This window comes from Pan paniscus, chromosome 5 (genome assembly GCF_029289425.2).
Source record: "Pan paniscus chromosome 5, NHGRI_mPanPan1-v2.0_pri, whole genome shotgun sequence".
NCBI lineage: Eukaryota > Metazoa > Chordata > Mammalia > Primates > Hominidae > Pan > Pan paniscus.
The window spans coordinates 171,020,638-171,046,004 of record NC_073254.2 but is presented as its reverse complement, the minus strand read 5'-3'; the positions used below and the strand labels follow the sequence as shown (position 1 = coordinate 171,046,004).

General features: G+C 43.7%; 1 protein-coding gene across 8 annotated transcripts in view; it reads right to left on the bottom strand.

Annotated features, from left to right (window-relative positions):
• Positions 1–25,367, bottom strand: part of MTHFD1L (methylenetetrahydrofolate dehydrogenase (NADP+ dependent) 1 like) — a 241,744-nt gene that overhangs the window by 79,486 nt on the left and 136,891 nt on the right. For 7 of the 8 annotated variants that reach the window (XR_010112318.1, XR_010112319.1, XM_034963089.3 and 4 more), the window contains exons 21-24: positions 15,790–15,929; positions 11,934–11,975; positions 10,773–10,873; positions 10,058–10,235 (exon numbers count right to left, since the gene is read on the bottom strand). Coding sequence is in view for 6 of the 8 variants with exons in the window: in XM_034963089.3 (XP_034818980.1) it covers positions 10,058–10,235; positions 10,773–10,873; positions 11,934–11,975; positions 15,790–15,929 (461 nt within the window). In the remaining 2 variants the exon portion in view is untranslated. Of the gene's footprint in view, positions 1–855; positions 3,742–10,057; positions 10,236–10,772; positions 10,874–11,933; positions 11,976–15,789; positions 15,930–25,367 lie in introns of those variants that run through there. The other variant, XM_063605033.1, reaches the window with a different exon arrangement.

The window sequence follows — 25,367 nt, the reverse complement described above, 5'->3', positions numbered from 1 at the left end:
ATGACAAATACATGGTTCTTTTCTTTCACCAAGGCTACAGAGTTGAATTCATATGGGTTAAATCTTCCTATGCTGTGATATTAGCAAAGTGTATTCCAAGGCCCGTAAAACATGTAAAGAGAAGGATCAATTAATAAACTTGTTAGTTGAATAGACATTTCCGGATACACAGTAATTATTTCCATTCGTATTTTGCATTTTAAATGAAGCATAAATTTTAAATGATCTACAAATACAGTTTGGCAAGCAGCCTTTCCTGTACTTCAAATTAAAGTACAACATGAAGCTGTCGATATTAATTTATACTGACCACACCACACTAGGTGCAAGGGCTTGCATTACCAATACCAACTGGAGTCCCGGGAGCGGCTCTGCCCTTGTTACTGAGAACAACAGGCCCCTGTATCGTTGACACAAAGCATGTCCTTGGCTGGAAATCAGCACATCTGAGCTACGTGCCGACTTCCACGAGCCTGCTCAGTGGGCATGGAGCCCTGTGGGCTCGCGGGCCCTGAGCAACAGGTTCACTCTAAAGACGCCTACATGTAGGGAATCTCATCCTCCTACGGCAAACCTGGGGTGCGGTGAGGGTAACCGGACTCTGGGAAATGGAAGAAAGGCTCGCCGCTAGAAAAGCTGTATTTCTCCACATGAAATAGTAAGAAATCCACATGGGTAATCTTTTATTACTCTCAAATAGAATAGTGTAGCAATGCCAAAAAACGGAATATATGGGAATAAGTGATTTTAAAGATCTCATCTCACCCAAAAGAGGGCAAAGTGCTGACTGGTTCGAGCACTCTGCTGGGCCCAGGAACACTCGTGTACAGTGTTCTGTTTTGTTTTCTTTGAGACAGAGTCTTGTTCTGTTGCCCAGGCTCAAAAAAAAAACCAAAACAAACACACACACAAAAAAACAGGCCGGGCATGATGGTGTGTAGTGGCATGTTCTTGGCTCACCGCAACCTCTGCTTCCCAGGTTCAAGTGATTCTTGGGCCTTAGCCTCCAGAGTAGCTGGAATTACAGGCATGCACCACGATGCCCAGCTCATTTTTGTATTTTTAGTACAGATGGGGTTTTGCCATGTTGGCCAGGCTGGTCTCCAACTCCTGACTTCAAGTGATCTGCCCGTCTCAGTCTCCCAAAGGGTTGAGATTATAGGAGGGAGCCATCGTGCCTGGCCTTTTTTTTTTTTTTTTTTTTTTTTGAGCTTGGCTCTGTTGCTTTAGGCTGGAATGCAGTGGGGTGATCTTGGCTCACTGCAACCTCTGCCTCCCAAGCTCAAGCAATCCTCCCACCTCAGCCTCCTGAGTAGCTGAGACTACAGTGCATGTGCCACTATGCCTGGCTAATTTTTAAAATATTTTTAGTAGAGACAGGATCTGCCATGTCACCCACGTTAGTCTTGAACTCCTCGATTCAAGCGATCCTCCTACCTTGGCCTCCCTAAGTGCTAGGATTACAGGCATGAGCCACCGCGCCTGGCCAAGCACAGTGCTCTCATGATGCATCTGCTCCTTCCTCTTCTACAAATCTGACTTAGGAGCATCAATGTGTTAAAAGAGCGAAATGAATGAATACAGGTGCAACGCTCGTTCTGTGTTCATGTTCAAGGAGCCCTTGTACTTTATTAAAAAAAAAAAATCCCCAACCTCTCAGAGACTGGGGAGACTGGAAGCCTGTGCTGTTTGAGTGTTTTTTTCCCCTAAGCCCTAAGATCGTAGTTTTCTGTCTTAAGTGGTCCATTACGTGTGGTACCTTTAATGTTTGTTCCTGTGATCATATTTAATGGTCTTCACGAGCTTGCTTTTAGATTGAGAAAGTGGACACTCTCTCCACTGCAATGGTCTCATGTGATCTAAATTTAAGTCAGAAAGCCTGGGGAGGGATGGAGTGAGTGGTAGAAGGCAGCCGGCCAACATGTAGTGTGACTTTGATAGTTCATCATTTTACCTTCTCTCATAATTTTAGATGAAATAAGGCATTTCTAGAAACTTACATCATAGTGACAATCATTTTGCATGCTAGAAGAAAGCTTTCAATGACACTACAGGGATTCTTGTGACATGTGTAAGTGTAATAAATACAGGCCACTGTTTTTTTCTCATTGGGTGCTATTTCAACCATCGAGGAAAGAAAGCTGGGGCAGGCTTTGCCAGAATCACAGGGATGAGTGGGATGCTTTGAGAAGGTTGGGCCAGTGCTCACGACAGGTGCAGATCCCTCGAAACTGTCTAACACAGCTGAATGACGTGCCTGGCAGGCTGGGTGGTGGGTTATATACTGCCGGCCAGCAGAGGTTTCATAAAGAACCTAGAAGCCAGTGTTGGAGCAGCATCTAGATTTGAGAGGGATCTAAGGTGTGTTTGCAGAAGGTCTGGTCAAGCAGGAGGTATCCGGGGCTTGGTGCAGCGGCTCATGCCTGTAATCCCGGCACTGTGGGAGGCTGAGGAGGACAGATCACTTGAGGTCAGGAGTTCGAGACCAGCCCAGCCAACATGGTGAAACTCTGCCTTTACTAAAAATACAAAAATTTGCTGGGCATAGTGGCCCACACCTGTAATCCCAGCTACTCAGGAGGCTGAGGCAGAAGAATTGCTTGAAACCGGGAGGTGGAGGTTGCAGTGAGCCGAGATCGTGCCAATGCACTCCAGCCTGGGTGACAGAGCGAGACTCTGCCTCAAAAAAAAAAAAAAAACCCAAAACCAACCAACCAACCAACAAACAAAAAAACATAAAAAAAGCAGGGGGTATCTGGAGATTTGGGGTTGGATCATGGAAAGGGGGCCAGGGGATAAGAGGCTTATGGGAGGCTTGTTGAAGCCACTCACATTGAACAATCTAAGACTGTTTAAAGGCAGCTCAACCATAATTAAGAAAGCAGAATATTAAAGAGCATGGGGGGAGAAACAGGTTTATGAGTGAGATGCATAACTGACTGGAAAATGTAAGGACCAGCTTTCCACAGAACACTCCAAACATTCTAATGCACAACAAGAGAAGAGGGAGCGCTGAAGAAAGGGCTACTGACTCAGGCTGGCCCTGGGCGCGTCTGAAGATGGGAGGGAGAGCCGGGGGAGGTCAAAGGCCCTGAGGGGGAAGACAGCTTTTCCAGGGACAAGGACAACCAAAAGAAAGGACAGCCTTTCAACCTAGAGTGTGTTTTTTCCTTCTAATTACTGTGAAATGTAAAAGGCAACAGAGATGTGCATCAATACCCTTTTAAGTTTTAAGATCCTATTAATTAAACCCTGTATGTACAATGTGAAGGTACTTAATGCCACAGACTATACATGTAAAAGTGATTAAAGGGGAAATTGTATGTTATACATATTTTTACCACAATGGAAGATCCCCCACTGTATATCCACAGATATGCATTTTTAAATGTTTATTTCAATGTGGAGGCTCTGGTTGCAAATGCTCCAAGTCCATGTAAAGGATAGCTCTCACACCCCACCAACAACTGGTGTAGGTTCCAGCTGACATTTTCAAGACGTAGAAAATAATTTCTTAAGAACCAACCAGAAAAACAACAACAATAACAACAAACATCCTGCCTTAAAAAAGACCAGCAGAGGAGGAAACACCCCTGGCCATCTGGGCAGTGAGAGTGTGAAGTTCAGAAGTCAGCAGAGCTGGCTGCGGCTCCAGGCTGTCTTCGTGGTTTGTTTTGCTCTTCCTTCATCCAGCCCCCACTGGGATCAAGAGAATGGCTTCACGCAAGGAACAGGAAAGACCTTTTAATAAAAACAAACACTATCCTGTCTTGCTGTCAAGGCTACACCTTAAAATGTTTGCAAGGCTAGAGGAAGGATACAGAGATGATTTTCAACCTTAACTCCTCATTTAACAAACAATATTCCGACTGAATGTCAAGCTGACTTCTCAGGGTCATACCTCCTTCTTTGCAAAAATGACTGACGTTTTATGATATCACTAAGGGCTCCCAATTCTCACGGAGAAGGAAAAATGTCAGTGTCTTGGTTTAGTTCAGTAGTGCTTTAGGAGACTTGACTTTTAATTCCTGGTTTTAACCCAGAGCAAAATAAACCAATCTTGGAGTTTGACAAAGTTACCTTGAGTTACAGGAGAATTATTGAAGGTGAATTCAGGAGGCCCACTCTCTTTCCAAGTGAACATGACAGGAGGAAGAACCAGCATTGATTGACTACTTTCTCCTTTTTTTTCTTTTTGAGACAGAGTCTAACTCTGTTGCCCAGGCTGGAGTGCAGTGGTGTGATCTCAGCTCACTGCAACCTCCACCTCCCAGGTTCAAGCGATTCTCCTGCCTCAGCCTCCCGAGTAGCTGGGACTACAGGTGCGTGACACCACACCTGTCTAGTTTTTGTATTTTTAGTAGAGATGGGGTTTCACCATGTTTCCCAGGCTGGTCTCGAACTCCTGGCCTCAGGTGATCCACCTGCCTCAGCCTCCCAAGGTGCTGGGATTACAGGCGAGAGCCACCACTCCTGGCCTTCATTGCCTGCTTTCTATGTTCCAGCATTTTACTCTGGGGCATTTCATTTGGGTCTCACAGCAACTTGGTGAAGTTGGTGTCACTGTCAGACACCACTGTACAAATGAGGATGCTGAGGCTCGAGAGATTAGTCAGCTTCCCCAAATTGTGTCCACAGTAGGAGGCCTACTCAAGGTTTAAACTTAATTGGCATGATCCCAAAGCTTTAGCCTGTTAGCTCTATGTAATATGTTCCTTCTCCTATCAAGCGTCCATTTCTTATGGACAAGTCCATCACCTTCCCATCTATAATGCAGAGTTGAGCCCACATAGCAGATGGGATGTGCGGAGGCATGCCTGGAAGAATGTATGGAGGAGGGATTTCTTAGCTAATAAAGTGCGCATGTAGATTAGCGTTTCTTTCAGCCATCATATTTCCCTGCATCCCTGCAGACATGGAGATATTCTATTAGTGAACGATAAAGATATAATTGTCAAAAGTCACATTAGAAAGGAAAATTCAAAGAGAAGATGATCTTGAGGGGGACTTTTAACAGCTTCTTAAAAGGGACTGCAATCACCCTCAAGGGTAGAGAGGAAATGATCCTCTGTATTTCAAGTTTAAACACATTCATTTTCACACAATAAAACTTCTTCTGAGCAATTAGTCTACTACACTTTATTCCATATTTTTCAATCTTTATTCTAAATTATTCATTGCTGCCTCCATCCGGTACCATAATTAAAAGTTGCCTACTCTTGAGTTAGAAGTTACTCTGGCAAAAAGAGATGCCAAATTGTTCTCTAGACAGCAGTTGCTGCTGAAGTCAGTTTTCTATAAAGTTCAGCAGAGACTCCCAAGTCAGAAGTGCAGCCTGTTTCTCACTTAACCTGTGAGCTCGCCATTAGGAAGTCCAGCACACTGCTGTCTGGCCGCACAGCGCCTCTGAGAGCCAGGTGCCCCACTCTCTCCAGCTGAATCGCTCTCCAGTGGGGTTCCGAGACAATTTCTACTTCACATTCAAATGCAGTCATGCCCTGGGTTCTAGCACTATTTCCCATTACCCTAAATCATCTCCGGTGTTTTCCTTCCACAAGACTGGGGTGGAGAAAGAATAGCACACAAGATGCCATTAGTCTTGTACTGAATACATTCTTGGGGATATAAAGTCTGGGGAGACACCAAGGGGCACACAGAAACCCAGTTTGCTTTGAGAAGCAAAGGTGGGAGAGTGTCATATGCAAAGCATTTATAACTTCTTTCTCCTATAGAGCAATGCCATATCTTTCTCACTGCCCAGCACCCAAGGGTTGGTTGTGAGGGTGTGGGGTTGTGGGGGAGGTAAAAAGGGCTTCCAGAAAACCATCACTTAAGTTACTAAAGTTTTACCAGCACCAATCAATGCAAGAAATCAGGGGGAAAGAAGGCTTGAGCTCTATTACTGACTGCACCAATGAATTCAGATTTTTACATGGTGACAAGACAAGACTGTAAATGGTCTTAGATGATCTAAATCTTGCTGGTGTGAGGAACACAGCTAACAGGCAGACAGTACAAAGAGAGCCAGCAGCAGCAGCAGCTCTCTTCATGAACTGTCACGCTGCAGTAGGCTGGGAGGCTGATTATCTAACAAACAATTATGCAGCTCAAGTCGAATTTCTGTTACAAGAAAAGCGAGAAGTGTGTTGGCAAAGGAGGCAGGGATCCTGGCCTTGAGGTCGCCTATCAATAGAGGACTTTAGACCACATTATTATTAAACATTTTCCTCCTTTCAGAGGAGAGCTGACATTTTAGCAGCATTATCTCCATGAAGAATGGGAATTCAGAAAAAAAAAAAATTGAAATATCAGTGGAAAGGAAAAGGGTTCATGTTAGGGTTAGTGCATGTCTGAGACAGCATAACTCAGAAGCATTTCTTCTGATTACTGACCTCTTTTTCACCTGGGATGCTTTCCTTGAAAAGAGCCACACTTTGTGAAATCATTCATGAAAATAACTGCCTTTGCTACGCAGAGTGGGGTGGTTCATGATCAGAAGGCAAGATGGCATGATCAGATGGCATGATCAGAGGCATACTCACAGCAGGATCTGGGGGTGACTCTCCCTACAGTGGTTTACGTAGAAAGGCCCTGGCATGTGCCAAGGGTTGTAGGTACCCTGGCAAGCCTTACCCAGGACCAAAGAACAGGAACCCAGGGTCTCCTTGGCCACCTGCCATCTGAGTTGGCTTCAATGCCTCTGACTTGCCCACAGCAGGGCTACATCTATTTTGCGCTGAACACCTCTAGGTCTGAGAACTCAAAGCTTCCAACTGGAACATTTTTCTTTTCACTCATCCAAAATCTTCTCCCTCAATTGATCTCTACCGCCTCTGTAGTCCAGAATATTCTAGTTCCTCATTCACAAAATGGCCTCATAAAAATGAAAAACCTTTTATGAGCTAGCCTCCAATTCATTCCCTGTGTCCTTCCTTCCGTAAACACTGACTGCGTGCCAGCGATGATGTCCCCTGTGTGGCATGGAATCTGTGCCTATGCCCATCACTGTCACCCTTTCTCTTCAGGGGGGTCACTCAGTCACTGTCCCCTTTAACTATGTCTCCCCCCAGACCTCCAATACACACACACTTTTGAGCACAGTACTTAGCTCTGAAGAACAGAGCAGGACGATGACCTCAACCATCTGGACATTCTTTCTCCCAGCTCTGCCTCTTCCTAGCTATGGGACACTGAGCAGTTGACTTAGTCTCTTCATGCTTTAGTTTTCTTGTCTGTAAAATGGGAAGATATCACCAGTTTCCACCTAAGAGGGATGTTAGGACCAAAGAGGTGAACATGTGCAAAGCGCCCATATACCCAGCTCACAAACAACTCCTTAAAAGCGAGAGCTGTGGTAATATTAAATATTAATACATCAGCCCCGTTCTCTCACCACTGGGACTCCAGGCTTATCAACAACGCTGCTAAGCTCTTGCTTCACTGATTTCTTCTTCACTTATGCTATTGATTTATGCCACTGAACAGGAAAGAAGAGTGTCTGTGACATCTGAGTGACTCAACAATAGAATATGTGAGGGATGAAGGAACAGGGGAAGCAGCAATCAGCTTGAAGCCTGGGCACTCCGCAGTCATGCACTACCCCTGAAGACAAATCCATCAGCCAGAATCGGAACCACAAAATTCAGAATGGAGATGTCAGAGGGGTGCAAAGACAGACGATCTGAGGAGGAGAATGAGCCCTGGGAAGCTCAGGTCTTCTGACTGAACCATCGACATGTGCTTAAAAATATCCTAGGGGACCCAGCAATCCCACTTCTGGGAATACATTTCCAAAAGAATTGAAAACATGGCATGGACCCGGGAGGCGGAGCTTGCAGTGAGCCGAGATTGCGCCACTGCACTCCAGCCTGGGCGACAGAGCAAGACTCCGTCTCAAAAAAAAAAAAAAAAAAAAAAAGAAAACACAGTCTTGAAGGGATACTTGTACATATGCCATATGCCATAAACACGCATGCTCATACAGCATTACTTACAATAGCTGTGATGGGGAGCTCAAGTGTCCATCCACAGATGGACGAAGAAACAAAATGTGGGATATCCAAAGAATGGGAGCGTATTCAGCCCTTAAAATAAAGGAAATTCTGGCCGGGCGCGGTGGCTCACGCCTGTAATCCCAGCACTTTGGGAGGCTGAGGCGGGCGGATCACAAGGTCAGGCGTTTGAGACCAGCCTGACTAACATGGTGAAACCCTGACTCTGCTAAAAATACAAAAATTAGCTGGGCGTGGTGGTGCATGCCTGTAATCCCAGCTACTTGGGAGCCTGAGGCAGGAGAATTGCTTGAACCCAAGAGCAGAAGGTTGCGGTGAGCTGAGATGGTGCCTCTGCACTCCAGCCCGGGCAATAAAAGTGAAACTCCATCTCAAAAAAAAAAAAGAAGGGAAATTCTGACACTCTACAACATGCATGCACATTATGCTAAGTGAAATAAGCCAGCCACAGTATGATGCTACTTACATGAGGTCCCTGGAGTTGTTACATTCATAGAAACGAAGGAGAATGGTAGCTGGCAGGGGCTGTAGGGAGGGGCATGGGGAGTTGTTCAATGGGTACAGTTTCAGTTTTGCAAGATGAAAAGCGTTCTGGAGATTGGCTGCACGACAATGTGAATGTACTTAACACTACTGACGTGCACTTAAAAATGGTTAAGATGGGCTGGGCGTGGTGGCTCACACCTGTAATCCTAGCACTCTGGGAGGCCGAGGCGGGTGGACTGCCGGAGCTCAGGAGTTCGAGACCAGCCCAGGCAACACGGTGAAACCCCGACTCTACTAAAATAAAAAAGAAATTAGCTGGGCATGCTTGCGTGCGCCTGTAGTCCCAGCTACTCTGGAGGCTGAGGCAGAAGAATTGCTTGAACCCGGGAGGTGGAGGTTGCAGTGAGCCGAGATCACGCCATTGCACTCCAGCCTGGGCAACAGAGCAAGGCTCTGTCTCAAAAAAAAAAAAAAAAAAAAAAAAAGCTAAGCTAGTAAATTTTGTTATATATATATTTACCACAATGAAAATAAATAAATATATTATATATGTCTATATACACACACATACACTAGACATATTTCAATAAAACCACAAGAGAAAAGAACCATAACAGAAATGAACAAGCAGAGGCCAGGTGTGGTGGCTCATGCCTATAATCCCAGCACTTTGGGAGGCCGAGGTGGGTGAACCATGAGATCAGGAGTTTGAGACCAGCCTGCCCAAGATGGTGAAACCAAGTCTCTACTAAAAATACAAAAACTTAGCCAGGAGTGTTGGCAGGTGCCTGTAATCCCAGCTACTCAGGAGGCTGAGGCAGAGAAGTGCTTGAACCTGGGAGGCAGAGGTTGCAGTAAGCCGAGATTGCACCACTGTACTCCAGCCTGAGCAACAGAGACTGTCTCAAAAAAAAAAAAGAGAAATGAACAAGGAAAATACCTCCCATGGTTTCCCAACCCTCACGAAATTGCTCTTGTTCCTGTGCAACTCCTGAAAGCGTCAGCTGTCAAATCCTGTTCGCTAAAGTACCTCCTCACTTAGGACTGCGATTTGGGAGTCTTCAAAAGCACAGGCTTTGGGACAAGGAGCTAGGGTCTGTACTTGGAAATGTGACTTTGTCATATGGCTTAAACTCTTCTACCTTTTTGTTTGTTTGTTTGAGACAGGGTCTCACTCTGTCGCCCAGGCTGGAGTGCAGTGGTGTGATCTCGATCTTGGCTCACTGCAGCCTCCACCTCCTGGGTTCAAGCAATTCTCCCACCTCAGCCTCCCGAGTAGCTGGGACTATAGGTGCACGCCACCACGCCCACCTAATTTTTGTATTTTTAGTAGAGATGGGGTTTCTCTATGTTGGCCAGGCTGGTCTCGAACTCCTGACCTCAAGTGATCTGCCCGCCCTAGCCTTCCAAAGTGTTGGGATTACAGGCGTGAGCCACTGCACCCGGCCTAAACTCTTCTATCTTTAGTTTTCTTATCTGCAGGGTTGTGGTGACAACAGAATGGGACAACCCATGCTAAGGTGTAAGAAATGTGAGCCATTGTTTTTACTAGATCTTACCTGAACATCATACAGGAACTGGAATCGGCTTCGTTTACTCGCAGCCTCTCTCACAGCCCGAGCCAAGTCCACCGATCCTTTTCCACCAACCGACCAGTGATAGCAGGGTACTGCATCAAAGGCACCAGCCCGCTTTGCAAGCTCACACACCAAGTCAATCTCAGCGCGGGTGTCGGTCCTAGTGAAGAAAATGTTTGTGGTTTTGCATCTGTATCCATTTAGCTATGTTTTGAAAGAAAGACTAACCATTTATACAGAACTTCGCTCCCTAACACTGAATACATTTTAAACATCAAAAGTGGTCACATCGTGTTTAAATAAATCAGACTTAAAGCATGGAAAAAAAAAGTCCTCTCTAAAGTGACTCAAATATTTCAAGTCGTTAAGGGCGTTATCAAGAAAATTCCATAACATACCCCTTTGATCATTCACAGTTTGTTTCAGACAAAAATGCTGGGTAGAATTACAAAAAAAAAAAAAAAAAAAAAAGCCAAGGAGATAGTAACTCGCTATATATAAATTTCACTTCCTTAATAACATTGTGAGAACACATTTGCTAAAATGAAACCAAACCAAATAAACAAACAGAAAGAACTGGGTATTTCTGTATACTTTTAGATGAAGCACAGAAAGACCAAATACCCCAAGACACAAATATCGTTCACAGGGTGGCCTAGTGATAATGCCCACATTTAAAGGAGGAGGCTGGACTTACTTGAAGACATTCAGAGCCACCACAACGGGAACCCCAAAGAGCTGAGTGATCTGAATTTGCTTCTGGAGGTTACAGCAGCCGTCTGCCACCAGCTGGATGTTCTGTAAAAAAGAAAAAAGCAAAACCCAGACCCCTGTGTATTTGCCTCCCACCAAACCTGCCAAGCTAAACTGCCAGCACCTCTCTGGCAGGATTTGCTACATCTTTTTTCACTTTTTCCTCCAAGAAAGATGGCTGCAAGAATAAAGAGGTTCGTCTTCAAAATAATTTCTAAAATGATTCTGGGTCCAATGGCATATGGGTGGGTCTGAAGCCTGGCAGCTCACCCTGCTGAGGACAGGCTGCAGGGTCTACGCAATGCGCCCATGCTCTGCAGGTTGAGGCCTGACAGGCACAAGGCCCCAGGTGGGTGAGGAGCTCTGTCCAGGTATTCCTGGCTCAGATCCCTGGCGCCACCTGTAGGAGCTAAGAGGTACTGCTGCCAGTAAATCAAAGTCTATTTACAGAAAAGAGTAAGCCACTCCTGTAAATCATAAAGCCAACTGTATATAGACCTTCCATGACAAAAGAATACAGAAGTGTAAGCTTCATATTTGTTTCTGACCTGGAGACCTTGAGTTCCTGCTCTGATGGCTACCCTGAGAGTAGACAACAGTAGACAAAGCCTATATCCACCTTTTCTTGATATTTAAGAGTTAACTGAATGAATTTTATCCTTTCACCCCATCCATTTCCTCTCGGATTCTTAGAACAGCACTTTTCTTTTCTTTTTTTTGAGACAGAGTCTCTCTCTGTCGTCCAGGCTGGAGTACAGTGGTGCGATCACAGCTCACTGCAACCTCCGCCTCCCAGGTTCAAGCGATTCTCATGCTGGGACTACAGGCGTGAGCCACCATGCCCGGCTAATTTTTGTATTTTTAGTAGAGATGAGGTTTTGCCATGTTGGCCATGGGTTTTGCCTGGCTGGTCTTGAACTCCTGGCCTCAAGTGATCCGGTCGCCTTGGCCTCCCAAAGTGCTGAAATTACAGGTGTGAGTCACTGCGCCCGGACAGAACAGCACTTTTCTAAGAGGCCACTGAAGGAGGGCTCATTCACTGAAAGCCAACGAGTCACTGGATTTGAGAGATTCTTCACATAAGCGTCTAAACAGCTCCTCTTACCTCCTCTGTATATTCTTTCTTAAGAGGAACACCAGCCGTTACCTGAAGTAAGGAGAGAAAACATGAAGAATAATCCTATAAAAATGCTTACACAACCGATCTGAAAGAAAGAACGACATAATCACATTCAATTTTTAGAAAGGTACCTCTATGTTTTGTGCTTTTAAAACAGTAGCTGGCAGCACTGGCTAAACCTAAACTCCTGCGGGAAGCTTTTAGAAAACACTGATCCCTGGGCTCCACCCAGACCAATGAAAGCAGAAGTTCTGGGAGGGGAACCTGGGATCAGTAATGTTTAAAATCTCCCTGGATGATTCTAATTTGAGCCAATGGAACAGTATGAAACTTCTCAAACATTGGTTCAAATTAGAACATAAAACTAATAATACGTTTAATACCTGATTTATACAGAGTACATCACCATTCGAAATCATTTTACAGTAACTGCCATAAAGTTCTGTTGTCCAGGCTGGAGGGCAGTGGCACAATCACAGCTCACTGCGGTCTCAAACTCCTGGGCTCAAGTGATCCTCCTGCCTCAGCCTCCCCAGTAGCTAGGAATACAGGTGTGTACCACCACACCCAGATAATTTTTTATTATTTTGTAGAGACGAGGTCTTGCTATCTTCCCCAGGCTGGTCTTGAACTCTTGGGCTCAAGCAGTCCTCCCACCTCAGCCTCTCAAAGTGCTGGCATTACAGGGTGAAACACTGTGCCTGGCCTTGTGGTTAATCTTATGTGTCAACTTTGCTGGGGCCATAGGGTGTCCAGTATTTGTTCAAACATTATTTTGCGTGTTTCTGTGAGGGTGTCTATGGTGAAATTAATATGGAAATCAGCAGCCTTTGAGTAGGCAAGTTGTCCTACATAATGTGGGTGGCTCTCAACTGACCAGTCAAAGGCCTTTTTGAGTACAACAAAAAGACTGGCCTCCCCTGAGAGCAGGAGAATTCTCCAGCAGACTGCTGCCTTCAGACTGCATTAGCATCACTGCCTCTCCTGGGTCTTCAGCTTGCCAGCCCACAGTGCAGATTTTGGACTTGCCAGCTTCTGTAATCATGTGACCCAATTCCTTACAATAAATATCTTTCTCTATATATACACACATCCTTATTGGTTCTATGTGTGAAGAATGCTGATTCATACAATGGTTAGTTTAAAGATCTAATTGTGAAAGAATCTGTGGATCCCAAAGCATAGCACAATATTAGTTATTGGATTGCACCGGGAATGGCCGAGCACTCTGGGGGACAGGATGTGAGTTTAAAATGACTGAGGGCAAATTTAAAATGGGCAAATTCAAGGGCCACAAGATTTTCCACTGTACAAATTATGGAAAAAAAACAAGCTGAATAAACATAAGAGGCAGCCATGGTTATTTGTGTAATGATCAAAAGGAAGTCGATCCCAGCACAGTATTTGTAGCAAAAAAGAAAAAAGAAAACCGAAGTAGAAATGAATAATCATGGTTCAAAAATACAGAGCTATTCAATATGAAGGAAGGACACCGAGACGAGCACTATGGAATAGAGGATTAAGAGGATGAAAGTTCATTTATCTTGCCATTATTGAAAACACTCCCTGCATATAGACCAAGCCAGACACTTGGACCATACCAATTAATAAGACACAGTCCCTAAACTCAAGGAATTGAGAATTACATAGGGAGACACAGAACAAGGCATTCATGAAACAATATGAGGCAGAAGGTACTACTGGAGCCCAGGAGAGGGATGCCTAGCTTCACAGGGCTTCCTGGTCCCTGCTGGTTGTTGTTGTTGTTGTTGTTGTTGTTGTTGTTGTTGTTGTTGTTGAGATGGACTTTTGTTCTTGTCACCCAGGCTGGAGTGCAATGGTGCTATCTCAGATCACTGCAACCTCTGCCTCCCAAGTTCAAGCGATTCTCTTGCCTCAGCCTCCTGAGTAGTGGGAATTACAGGCGCCCGCCACCACTGGTCTTGAACTCCTCAGGTGATCCACCTGCCTCAGCCTCCAAAGTGCTGGGATTACAGGCATGAGCCACCATGCCTGGCTGGTCCCCGCCTTTTCTTATCCTCCACCCATATCTGTGCCTACTAACCCTGTTCCATGTTACCATGATCGCTGGCTGAGAACCATGACATTAAGCAGCAGTGGAAGAGACACAAAGGATTAATGTGGCACGAAAGTGCAACCACTGAATAACAGAGCACATATGTTAAGATGAATGAAATAGGATTGTAAACCATGTAGAGAATTTTTACAGGACAGAGACCAGAGTCTGGAAAACTATGGGACTGATGTCAAGAGACCCGGACTGTAGATCTGATCAGTCCCTGAAATAGATGTGTGACACCACACAAGTCACTGCGTCTCTCTGTGCCTCAGAGATTTTCTCTTTATAAAGACTGAATGAGATCAGACAATCTCTAAGCCCTTTCTATAATTTTCAGGGTGGCAGGGCAGGGAGGGAGAATTCCAAATGCATCCTACATGGGCGGAAGTAGTTTTTAAAAATAGAAGTTGTTATACAGATTCAATGTCTAAAATCCAGGAAGGACTGTAGCAACAAGGGGTGTTTTGAGTGAAGTCAGAATTCTTTATGATTTACTACTTTTAATCTGTATTATATCATTCTTGCATTTGAAATGATGATGAAGCTTTAGGCAAAAATGAAGTGCTTAAGTGTCGGGTATTAGGAGTGGATTTGGATTTAGAACACTTCTGCCCTTCATTAACATCCAGCTCTGCATGGTGGACATAGTAGGAGATTTAGATCTGAAGTCCTCGGCTCTCTGCTGGCCTGCTGACATTGTCCATATTCCCTAAGCCTATCAAAACTCAGCTTCCTTATCTGTAAAATGGTATAAAAATCATGTCCACCTCTCCCAGGAGAAAGAATTGCTTTACAGCATTTCATGATGGCAAACCTGCTACTTGTTTTGACTATGCAATAATCATTAAATATATGACTTTTGTCACATACACAGTACAGTATACCAATTAAGAAATCAGATTTGGCAGTTCGTCTCATATGTGAATATTATGATAGAGAAATTTTATTTTATTTCAAAATGATTAATCAGTATAAAATGTCTTATTCTCCACTTGGAAATTCCTAAAAATGAAACAAAAAAACAACAAACAAACAAACAACAACAAAAAACCCCCCAAAAATCTATGCACAGGTTTTCTGTGGAAAGGAATATATTTCCTTTATAATGTCTGTAATTTCTATATATATTAGGATAGGTAAATATAAAAAGTCTTTAAAGAAGTTAAAATCGAATTTGTGTTTTCCAAGCAAAGCTCTTAGAAACAATCCAGTATTATAACAGAGTTGTGAGGAGAAATCATAATAAACAGAAAGAGAAGGAAAATAGTTTTAGATGAAATCTGATGAGTTGCAGCATCAGTGAACCGAAAAACTATCTGTACAAACAATGAAAAATCTCTGTCATCAAAGAACTCACTCTAATCCTCTTGTTCTTCGTTCAGGGACAAGAGCCTCTAACCTCCCATTACCATATGGTTATACAATCTTGGCCTGAGTATCAGATGTGAAGCTTGAGACTAAAAAGTGGTTGCATTATGCTCCTTTCCAAAATATTGTTTAGAAAGAACTGTGGGTGTTACTGTTTACTCGAACTTACTAAACTCAAAGTGCCCTATGGTGGTGTTGGGAAAAAACAAAAAACAAAACAAAACAAAAACGTTTTAGATGTCCACGAGGGAGGTCTACGGGAAAAAAAAAAGTTTTAAGAAAAATACTCTAGAAAACTATAGTCATTAAATAGGCAGGAATTTTTCAAATGCTCAATTCTGTTTTAACATAATGAAATTTCTTTGGTATTAGGAAGGCGGTGTGGGCACTTACACTTGGCCCGCCTCCATGCATCTTCAGAGCTCGCACCGTTGCCACTAACACAACCACGTTGGGCACCAAGCCAGAAGCTCGGCACTTGATGTTGAAGAATTTCTCCATTCCGATGTCAGCACCAAAGCCAGCTTCGGTCACTGTGGGGAAGCAAGTGGAATATGTGCTATTATCTTCTAAAAACAAAGGTAGGTTTTGGCAATCACCACTATGATTCGAGCTCAAAGGACAGCTTACATTCCTTTTGTTTACCAACACAAAGGTGAACTGATTTCCCCATTGTCATAGAAATGTTTTTCACTTTCTGCCCTAAAGAGACTGCGCCCTCCTCTGCTTCACACCGCCAGGCCTGAGGGATTCCTTGTGGTGGCCAGGCCAAGACTTTTCTTCCTATATCATAACTCACAGCGAAGCTTTTTTTTTGGAGACGGTGTCTTGCCCTGTCGCCCAGGCTGGAGTACAGCGGCATGATCTCGGCTCACTGCAACCTCTGCCTCCCGGGTACAAGCGATTCTCCTGACTCAGCCTCCCGAGTAGCTACAGGTGTTTGCCACCACACCTGGCTAATTTTTTTATTTTTGTATTTTTAGTAGAGATGGGGTTTCACCATGTTGGCCAGACTGGTCTCAAACTCCTGACCTTGTGATCCACCCGCCTCAGCCTCGAAGGTGCTGGGATTACAGGCGTTGAGCCAAGGTGCCCAGCCAGTGAAGCTTTTCTTCATACAGATGGGGATTTTCAACTTTGTAATCAGGTTCCAAATTGTTTCAAAAGGCAATGATAGTATGATTACAATGGAAGATCCTTTCTTACTCTTTTTTTTTTTTTTTAAATGGAGTTTCGCTCTTGTCCCCCAGGCTGGAGTGCAATGGCACGATCTCAGCTCACTGCAACCTCCGCCTCCCGGGTTCAAGCGATTCTCCTGCCTCAGCCTCCCAAGTAGCTGAGATTACAGGAACCCACCACCACACCCGGCTAATTTTTTTTTTTTGTATTGTTAGTAGAGACGGGTTTTTGCGATGTTGGCCAGGCTGGTCTCAAAGTCCTGATCTCAGTGGTCGGCCCACCTTGGCCTCCCAAAGTGCTGGGATTACAGGCATGAGCCACCACACCCGACCCTTTCTTACCCTTTATATTAAGAATAATTTATTTTAGTGCCCAGTAATTTCTGTTAACTGACAAATTTCAAGTTAGTTGAAGGGCATAAGGATACTGATGGTCAATCTGGATACAAGACAGCAGCTTTATTAGAGAAACACCAGAAAACACTCATTTCTAGTCCCCACCCCCTCAGTTGCTAGAAAGGTCACAGCTGCCTTTCAAGATAGCGAGGCACTGGGTCAGTAGTATCTTCTTCATACACAAAGAGCTCTAGGACCTTGCTGCTCAATGCGTGATTCGTGATCAACAGCATCAGCAGTATCTGAGAGCCTCTAAGACATGTGGAATCTTGGGCTCCCTATAAAGTTTACAGAATCAGAATCACATTGTTATAAGATCCCCAGGTGAGATGATTGTCCATTACAATCTGGGAAGCAAACCACTCTAGGAAGGGAATACTACTGAGTTAATACAAAGTAAATGTTTATGAAATACATACTTATATGCTGACAGTATGACCAGGACACAGATCGGAACTGGCGGGAGAAAAATTAACTAAGATATCAGAAACATTTAACATGATCAGTTTCCTTGCTGTGCTACAAACTTTCAAAATTTACAATTATATGTGGCAGCTTATAATTTTGTTAAGTTGCTGTAGCAAGATTTACAAAATTGTTCCCCCTGTTACTGAACATTTGGGTTGTTTCCAATATAAACAATACTGCACTGAAAATATTTGTGCCTATGTGCTTTAATCTCTTTCAAATTATGTTCTTGGAATAAATTCCCAAGGGTAAGGTAATAGGGCCAGAGGACATAAAAAATTTTTATGACCATTGATATGCTTTTGGCAAATTAAAAAAATTACACTAAAAATGTTCAATTTGGATAAATATAGCTACAAGCCATTTATCCTTTATTATGTGTTATTTGAACAAACAAAGTGGCAGAACAATTTCGAGAAATAAAAGACATTCCTCTTTACATAGTATTTGGGACAAATCTTGTGATTTTATTTGTAGTGGTCAAAATCAGAGAAAATCACTTGCAGTAACAATCCTTACCTCAGTACTACCTCCTGGTAATGCATTTGTTAACTTTAGCATGTTGGTGGCATCATGGACCCCAAAAGAGGGATAATCCGGGTGACTTTTGTCAAAAGTCATCACTGAGTGGGCTCCTGGAGGTGGAAGGCTGGACAATAAGGCCCCAGTACTGGATTATGCGGGGCTGTCCTGCAGGTTAGCACACGGACGGGACCCCGGATCCCTCCCAGCTATGCACCTTGGCAAGTTCCTTGTTGGAAGGGTTAAGTGAGACGGCACAGGTACATTACTGAGTCACTGGGGTTTTTCTTGGTGCATACTGAGAACTCACAAAAATAGTTCACATCTTTGTAACCAAAAGGATAATTCTCCCACTTGCTAAAAATCATATTGAATTCCTAAGCATTTGTGGGAATTCCTGCTCCATCCAGGCATTTTTCTCACTGGTAGAAGCTCACTCTTAGGGTCACTACCCTGAAGCCCTGCAGAGAAGTGGGAGAGAGAACATCTGCTATTCAACTAGAGAGAGCTGGAGGGCGGCACACTGGGAGGGGCGGAGTTTGCCTGGGAGGGTTGGAGAGAGGGGGTGATGGAGTCAGGCTCTGAGAATCAAGTAGGATTTTTCCAAGCAGAGAAATGTGGAGTTGGGTATGGCAGGCAGAGACCAAGAGGAGGAAGGAGAGGGAGGAAAGAAGAGATTCATAGGTAAAGGCAGAGCCAGGGAAGAAATGGTCATGATGAAGGGAAATCATCCATCATGACTGGAGAAGTCATTATTTCACCAGCAAGACTGGTTCACTGGCCTGATCAGTACCGGGGAGTGGGACTGAAGTAACCCAAATGTTACGCATTTTTTTCAATGCCATGGTATTTTGAAAAACTGTTTAATGTCGCCCTATAGTTGGAGGTAGATTGTTGCATACATTTTACATAACGGGGGCTGATCAAGTGATCTCTAAGTTCTTTCCAACTGGATGCATATTTATGTGTTAACCTACCCTGTTAGATTGCAAGCTCCATGACGATACGGACCATGTGTTTGAGACATTAACATGGCAAGACACATAGAAGGCACTGAAGGAAAGTCATCATCTATCTCCAAACCAAATAAAAAGAGAGTAGCAGAAAAGCACATCTAAAAACACTTGGACACAAATATATTAATGAAAAGTTTCATTTATAACCATTGAATGTCCTTGAAAAATTGCAAGCTCAAATTCCCTTCAAAAACCTAGCTCCTCCCCGTTTCAATGCGCCCGTGTAGTCACCATGTTCTCCTATCTTCAGTGGTTCCTGCTTCCCTAAAGTGCCTTAATATAAAAGTCAAGGCCACCCTCGTGTAAACTTTCTTCCCCTACCTCCATCTTCCTTCACACTCCCTGCCTCAGACTTCATGCCTCTGTAATATCAAGCTTCCGGCACAGCCCACATACTCTATGTTACTTGTTGTCACCTCCAGACCTCTTTTCCCATGTGGAACATTCCTCTCTCCCCTCTCTGCCTCTTTAACCCGCTGTCCAAGACTCGGCTTGGATGTGCCATTTCCTGGAAGCTTGTCCTGATGCTTTCAGGCAAAGTTGGCTACTCCTCCCGCCCATCCCACCCTCCTGGCCCTGTGGTGTGCTCCCTTGCAGGGCCCTCATCTGTCACCACATGCAGCATCCTAAGTACACTGACGTGCCGTCTCCCACATGGAGGGCGGGACCACGCCTTATTCATCTTGTAGCTCCACTTCCTAACGCAGTACCTGGCACAAGCAGGTCAATGAAAAAACAGGATGGGACTTGGGAGCCAGTGATGTCAAGGCCACACTTCAATGGAAATAGACACATAAAATAGCATTACATAGAAGTACAAATATGTTTTTAGTCCTCCCTATCATACTTCCCTTTTTTTCTTACAATACTACAATGGTTTTACTAAAAGGCATAAATGTCATATCCGATAAAGATGTGACCATCTAAAACATCTACACAGGCTAGCTAAGCTTAATTTCATATTTTATTTATTCATTTATTTTTGAAATGGAGTTTCACTCTTGTCGCCCAGGCTGGAGTGCAATGGCACGATCACAGCTCGCTGCAACCTCCGCCTCCTGGGTTCAATTGATTCTCCCACCTCAGTCTCCCGAGTAGCTGGGATCACAGGCACCCGCCATCATGCCCGGCTAATTTTTGTATTGATGGGGTTTCACCATGTTTTATTTTTAAAAAGAGACAAATTGGAAACAAAAAAGTAGTAATAAAGAGAACTCTAGCTAGGGGACGAAAACAACATGCAGAAGTAAAGGTTCGAGGACTCTGGCTTCCAAATGCAAAGGAAATAGACAAAGAATGGGAAGAAAATAAAAGAAAGTGCCAAATTCTCCCAGTTTGAAAACTGTCCTGAAATGCTGCATGTAATCACTTTTATGTTGTTTGTATTCAAATATCAGGCTGCCAAGGAAACAGAACATGGAAAAGGTAGGCTGATGTGTAATCAGTAATTATGAAAGTAAAAACTACTTTAATAAGGTGCCACCAATTACTACGAACTTGGACACTGTGGAGTGCTGTGTATCTGTGCCTTAGGGGGCCTTGATATGAAGACCCATCTCGTGAGAAGGGGACAAACCACTCTTATAGGAAGGTTCCATTTCCTAGGTACTTCTTGGGAACTGCCAACATATATAACCTATAGGTTAGGTTTTCTTAGTGACTTGAAATGAGCAATTTATTCCCTTATCATATTTGCAGTTCTTAACAAAGCTTAAAAGAGATATAGGCCAAATAATTATTTAATGTTAAATTCAATATAGACTTGTTCTTAAGTCATGAAGCAAGTCCACATAGTAGGATTTAGCTTTGCTGAAAGGCATATCACGTAGACTTCTGAAAGCTGCATATTTAATAAGGCTTGTAATAAATTGTTTGCACAAGCCATAAGAATTATTTGTCTTGGCAATCTCTTTCCCTTTTGTTACAGCTATTCAACTTACAATATGAATGAAAACAGGAAACGCTGACTAATACTCTTATTGTGCAAGCACAGAAGCTGCTAGATAGTGATTCTATAGCATGGTTTGATTCAAACTTAAACCCGTAATCAGCTGAGAAAGGAAGGGTCAGTGGGTCTGAGTTGGGAAGGGACAATTTGGGTAAATACTGCTAGCAACCTGTACAGGAAACAGAGCTCTGGGTTCAGATGGAGAGTCAAAACAATTCTGGAAAGCCAGGCAGCTGCCTTTCCATGATCATCCACGGGTGCGGCCAGAGTTATGTTGTAAAAATTAAGCAGAAACAATGATAACGGCAGAAACGAGAACACCAGAACAACACAACATTCCTGGCAGGCAAATGTAGTATCCATGATATTCTTCAGGGAGGGAGAGACGATTTCTACATCTTAAGTTATTCTGTATGTCCCCGCCTTACTGCACACATTAAAGAAAGCTGCAGCGATAATTAGGACTTGGATTTTTTTGTTTGTTTTGAGATGGAGTCTCATTCTGTTGCCCAGGCTGGAGTGCAGTGGTGTGATCTTGGCTCACTGCAACCTCCGCCTCCCACGTTCAAGTGATTCTTCTGCCTCAGCCTCCCAAGTAACTGGGATTACAGGAGCGTGCCACCACGGCCCGCTGATTTTTGTATTTAGTAGAGACAGGATTTCACCATGTTGGCCAGGCTGGTCTCGAACTCCTAACCTCAAATGATCTACCCGTCTCAGCCTCCCAAAGTGCTGGGATTACAGGCGTGAGTCCTGGCCAGGACTCAGATTTTAAAGTAATCACCAATCTCTCTCTCTCTTTTTTTTTTTTTAAAAAGCATTAACATCCTCACTTCATTGGAAGGCCCTTTAAAATATGGGTTCATAAAACCTTACAGCTATGTGGGAACTGTATGGACAATGTACTCTAACTTTCTCCTGTGCACCAGGCCAGTTACTTTCTGGAGATAATGACACAAAGCCCAGTTTGGTGCCCCCGGTCCCTCTGATGCCCAGCCCAGGGTTCTGTCTGCTACATATGGCATTCTCCTCAAAAACATCATTAAACACTCACATCACAGAATTCAAGAACAACCTTTCTTTCTTCTCATTCAATAATTACTGAACCCCTACGATTGTGCCTAGTGTCTTGCCTAGTGTTTACACACAATCATCTGTGAGCCAGTGTCTTCATTTAGTGGAGAAACAGCCACAGGCACATTTTTAACATGACAAAGATGGGAAAGATTAATTCATCACCTAGTGAAAAAGAACGTCTTTCTGACCTATCCCCCCTTTTTTTTTTGGATATGGAGTTTCACTCTTTTTGCCCAGGCTGGAATGCAATGGTGCGATCTCAGCTTACTGCAACCTCCGCCCTCCAGGTTCAAGCGATTCTCCTGCCTCAGCCTCCCGACTAGGTGGGACTACAGGCGCCCACCACCACGCTCGGCTAATTTTTGTATTTTTTGTAGAGTCAGGGTTTCACCATGTTGGTCAGGCTGGTCTCGAACTTCTGACCTCAGGTGATCCGCCCACCTCGGCCTCCCAAAGTGTTGGGATTACAGGTGTGAGCCACGGCGCCCGGCCAACTTTTCTGTTTTTAATGTGTTTTTTTGTTGTTGTTGTTTTTCTTGAATTCTGTTTGGTACTTTCAAAATTGTGCTTATTTACCTGGATCCAGGTAAATTTGAATTCAGTTCTGTGCCACACTGATTTTTGGATGTTCTCATGCTTTAGTGCATTCACAGAACCCATTTCTGCAGAATCACAAATCCTAAGTACAGTTCAGCCCTTCTCGACTGGAGGCGGTTCTGCCTATTCCACTCCCCACCTGGACACTTAGCAATGCCTGGAGACATTTTTGATTGTTGTAAATGGCATCTAGCAGGGATGCTGCTAAATATCCTATAATGCACAGGACAGCTAGGACCCTCCCCCCGCCAACAAGGAATAATCCACCCAAAGTCTCCATAGCACTGAGGCGCAGACAGCTTGCAGTGGCTCACGCAGGATGAAGGAGACTGGCGCTTTCTAGATGCCTCCTCTGAGAATATTACGAATGCACTACATGCTAGGCAGAAAGATTGTGCAAGATCATTAGGCTAATCGTTGTAACCCTGTGCACTGTAAGATCCTGGAATATGAATTATTGCAGTAAAAATTCCGTCCAGCGTGGTTGGGATGTGTTGCATCAACAGTATGGTCACTACAACCCAGCACTCTCCGGAGAAGAAAAACAGTGATGAGGTGACTGCTGAACTAGCTTCACAGGGAAGAAGGGAAGGTCAACAGAAATGCTCTCACCATGGGGCAGCATGGGCGGCGGCAGCTGTCCGCCTTACCGCTCAATGTGCACACGATGGGGAAAAACCATTCTAAGAGACCGAGGCCTGGGGAGAGGGCCTGAAGTTAACATTTGTGAAACGTTTTCTATGTAGCCAGGCAATGTACTAGGTGTCCTGTCTCATTTCACCTTCAACATCTGTGAGGCATCTTTCTCCTCCATTTACGGTTTATGATACTAAGGACTGGAAAATTTTATAATTTTCCCCAAGGTCACACAGCTATTAAGCGATAGAGCTTGGACTAAAACCAAGGCCTGTCTGCTAGCAACGTCTGCCAAAGTCCCTGCTCAATACTCCTCATCAAACAATCAACCGATCACATAGCATTTCCCCAGCTGAGCTGCTTGGTCAGTTTTGCTTTCAGTGAAAATCTTAACACTTGGTACTTCAATAATACTTCAGCATTTAACAAGTAGCTCTAAATTATTTTCCTGAACTGAGAGGTAAGTGTGTCCAGGCTTTTGTTCTAACTGCAATAAGGCCCTGCTGTGATTACCAAAGTATGCAATCTAGAATGTTCTTTATGATCCTCCTTCCTTTCCACCCACCCTCCCTTCCTTTACTTAAGTCAGAGAGCTTGTTGTCTCTTTTAGAGCAATTCATTTAGAGATTATAAATCACCTCCTCTGCTAGTTCTTGGTCCATGTGTCAACAGTGATAAGTTCTGGGGCAGCAGCAGGGAGTATTCTGTTTGACAAAGAAACACTTCAGAGAGAGGATGCTCCAGGGACCACTTTGACCTGGACTTGGTACCCAACCCCAGGCAGGAACAGGCCACACAGGTAGAGAATACTGGCGCTGCAATCCGGCCTCCTGAGGTCCAGGTATTGTACCCCCTTCCAGCCGAGTGATCAGATCCCAAGACTTGCCTTCCTAACCTCCCCCAGCCAGGCACCAGGTGTCCCTTCGCTGGATGGGAAATGAGTGACCTCAATGCTCTAGCCTGGGTTTTCTTTTCAAATTTTACTTTCTGTTGTCAGCACATGTGCATGGAGGGAAAAGAAAAGGCAAGAACCGCTTTGGATCTGAAATTCTCATTTCTGCTTTTACACTGGGGAAAACCCTCCTTGGACTTTGAAAAACAGTTAAACTGAAGTGCTGAGATAGTTTTTCCGTAAAGTTTTCTTAATTTCTACTTGAAATACCTGGATGATGCCACCAGAATTGCAAATTAAACTTCTGCCTTGCTATGGCACTAAGAGGTCCTTTATTCCATGGGTACTCAGAAGATAAAGAAATTAGAACTGTCGGATTTCATAGCTACTTTACAATGGTAGCAACTTTTCTCTCCATGTGTGCAACAAACATATATCAAATATACAACATATTGAGTTCACCATTACGTCTGGACACGAACTTGAATTTATGGACTGCCAGAGGTTTCACAGAAGAACTAGTCCTTGCAACTAGCTCAGCTCAAAATAGGTTAAGAAATATGAGCGCACGGGGCATATCTGGCTAACTTAATCATCAAAAGAATTTCTTGTAAATAAGAAAGAAAAATAAAACTGTAGCTTTCGTTCAAGTAAAGGCTACACTTTGCTTCCTCACAACAAATCAAAAACAAAAATAGAAGCTTTGTAGAGGAACAAGCAAGGTGTATGCTGGACAATACCTCATTCTGAAGCGCTGTTGGTATTAATTGCCAAACAGTGCTAAAAAAAATAGAAAGTAGAATCTTCAGGCTGCCTTTTTCTGCCCTATATAAACATGTTTATTCAATGGCAGCTGTCTGCAGATAAACTCAAAAAAAGTCACAGAAACACATGAATTCTGAACTTGAATTAAAGGTGAGAAAGTGAGGATTGTAATGACTTTTTCAGTGACTACCAGGAGACAACACCAGGATAAATCATTCAATTAACTATAAGAGAAATTCGGCATTATTACTGCAGCTTAAAAATAGAACTTTGTTTAGAATATATTAATTTTGAGGATCCAACTCATCTTAAGTCAATGAAATTTCACTAACCACTAAATCCTTTCTGCTCTTTAGGATTTGTCTATTCAACATATAACCCTGTTTAGTTTTATTAAATATCTTGGAGTCGAATTTCCAGGAAGTATATAGAGCTAACTAGACACATATCAGGAGACCTAAAGGAAAAAGAAACTG